Source organism: Lolium rigidum, chromosome 3, assembly GCF_022539505.1.
Source record: "Lolium rigidum isolate FL_2022 chromosome 3, APGP_CSIRO_Lrig_0.1, whole genome shotgun sequence".
NCBI lineage: Eukaryota > Viridiplantae > Streptophyta > Magnoliopsida > Poales > Poaceae > Lolium > Lolium rigidum.
Window position 1 is genome coordinate 239,587,655 of NC_061510.1, and position 2,476 is coordinate 239,590,130.

The 2,476-nt window shown below is 49.8% G+C and overlaps 1 protein-coding gene across 1 annotated transcript; it reads left to right on the plus strand.

The window, feature by feature from the left end:
* Positions 1-1,155: 1,155 nt before the first annotated feature.
* LOC124699186 (PRA1 family protein B2-like) lies at positions 1,156-2,107 on the plus strand. The gene has a single exon (XM_047231527.1). It carries the CDS (start codon positions 1,156-1,158, stop codon positions 1,828-1,830), a length of 675 nt encoding a protein of 224 aa, XP_047087483.1. The 3' UTR covers positions 1,831-2,107.
* The last annotated feature ends 369 nt before the right edge of the window (positions 2,108-2,476 follow it).

The following is a 2,476-nucleotide window of genomic DNA, read 5'->3' on the forward strand; positions in this document are numbered from 1 at the left end:
CACCCTTTTTTTTAATCAAATCCTGCCAATAATTTAAAAAGGAAGGGTCATTCCACCATGTCGCAGTTTTGGTCATTTCCAGCTTTATGAGTACATTGACCCCTTACATTTCCGACTCATTTCATGAGAGAGCACAGTGCACTGAACCTCCCGTGGAAAAAAAACAATAGGTTTATTTGCTTTTTAAATTGTTTTTTTGAAACTTGATGAAACTGGATAAAACATGCTAACACTAATCTGAAAGCGTAAAATATGTTAAATCTAACGGCACAAAAGTGCACGGGGAAGCTGCGCACGGTACAAGAGCATTTCACACCTCTATTGGCTATATAGTACGTCTTGGATGCAGATGGCAGTATAATGCAAGCTTGCTCCGTTTTGGGAGTGAATGCCGTGCACCCACCGACACGTTTCCTTTTAAATTTTTTTTTTTGAGATACATTACTCAGAACCAGAGTCAAGTACAAGTCTGTTTTGGATACAATCGGGTGCTACACCACGCCATACCCTACGCATCTTATTGTTGCAACCCTTCTTCACCATTCTATGTGCCGCATCATTAGCATACATGTTTGCAATGGAAGAATCTATACATCAAAGCAAAACACTGTAAATTCCCTGAAATTGATAAGAATCCTTACGAATGGAGCTTATGTAAGTATTCAAATAGATAATATCCCCTCTAGTTGAGTTTATAAGTACAACGTGTATTCCTGAGTTATGAATTTGATCCATGATTTGAATTATATAAACATAGAAATCAATAAATCATACCATTCAAAACTTTGACATCTAATTTTTTGAATGATATATTTTTAATCATATATAGTATACCTTATATTAAGTTGATAAAATTGATAAGGTTGGAAATACGCGTCAAGCTTGTAAAGCTCACCGGAGGGACGAGGGAGTACGCTAATCTAGCTGAAAAATAAGGGAGGAAAATACTGTACATGAGTAAATCAAAACTGGTGCGCGTGTCCCTAACCGTTGACCCATCGCATCCCCCGGTACGGTGCGGTGGTGCGTCGGTGCTAAGAAACCCACCGGCAAGGCAACAACCATTTTTCCGCAATACTACAAAACCCATCCCATTTCCCGTTCCCAGCTTCCTCAGATCCAAATCGCGCGCGAGAAACACACACAGATCTCGCCATGGCCTCCGCTGCTCCTCCCCTCCTCCCCACCTCCGTCCCGGCCGCCGCCCCCGCCACCGTCCTCTCCGCCGCTCTCGACGCCGCCACCTCCATCGCCTCCCCGGACCCGGCCGCCACGCGCGCCTTCCTGGGCCGCGTCTACGACTCCGCCAAGCGCTCCCTCTCGGGCGCCCGCCCCTGGCCGGAGCTCCTGGACCGCGCCGCGCTCTCCCGCCCGGACTCCCTCTCCGACGCCACCGCGCGCCTCCGCAAGAACCTCGCCTACTTCCGCGTCAACTACGCCGCGCTCGTCGCGCTCTCCCTCGCCGTCGCGCTCCTCGCCCACCCCTTCTCCCTCGCCGCCCTCCTCGCGCTCCTCGCCGCCTGGTGCTTCCTCTACCTGCTCCGCCCCACCGACGCCGCCCCGCTCGTCGCCTTCGGACGCACCTTCTCCGACAGGGAGACGCTCGGCGGCCTCATCGCCGCCTCCGTCTTCATCGTCTTCCTCACCTCCGTCGGCGGGATCATCTTCTCCGCGCTCGCGCTCGGCGCCGCCATCGTCTGCGCGCACGGGGCATTCCGCGTGCCAGAGGACCTCTTCCTCGACGAGGTGCCCGACCAGGGCCTCGGAGGAGGCGGCGCCACCCTCAACCTGCTCTCCTTCATCAACGGCGCCACCGGAGGACGCGTCTGAGTCCACCTCTCCGCTCTGCTCTGCTCTGCTCCTCCGAAGAGACGAGTCCTCGTTGGCTTGTTTCAGATCGTCATATGTACTACAAGGAGAAGAAGATTAGGAGACGATGAATTCATGTTATACAACAGATACAGTATTATACACATAAGAAACGAACCCTGCCTGCTGGATCTAGTTTTGTTTCATTTTTTTGCATTTCATATTGCTGTATGGTGACAAGGTTGAGCTTATTACTAGTATTGAGATTCTTATGATAAATCTCGAAAACAAATTTTCATATGATACGCGTCTCATCGTTGCCACCACACAAATCAAAAATAAATTGCAGCTGATTTCTTCTAAGCATCAAATGAAATGTATGATCATTAAATTACACCATTTCTTTTCAAGAGATCGGTCGATGTGGTTGTCATAGATAGATGATCTGGACCCATGGAATCTCTAAGAGCATCTCCAGCTAAAAAATCGTCTCGGTCGCATGCCCCAGGCCGCTTCCTCCGAACGTCCCTTAAATATTGTCCGGCGTCCCTAGCCCATCCCCTGTGTATAGAGGCTCCATCGGGGACGCCGGACACGATTTTTACACTTGTTTTTTGTTTGGAGGTCGCGTTTAGGGGACGTGGCTAGGAAAGAGACCTCCTCCAAA

Excerpts from the sequence above, each read along its gene's own strand:
- LOC124699186 (XM_047231527.1), top strand. The coding sequence starts at position 1,156 with ATGGCCTCCGCTGCTCCTCCCCTCCTCCCCACCTCCGTCCCGGCCGCC.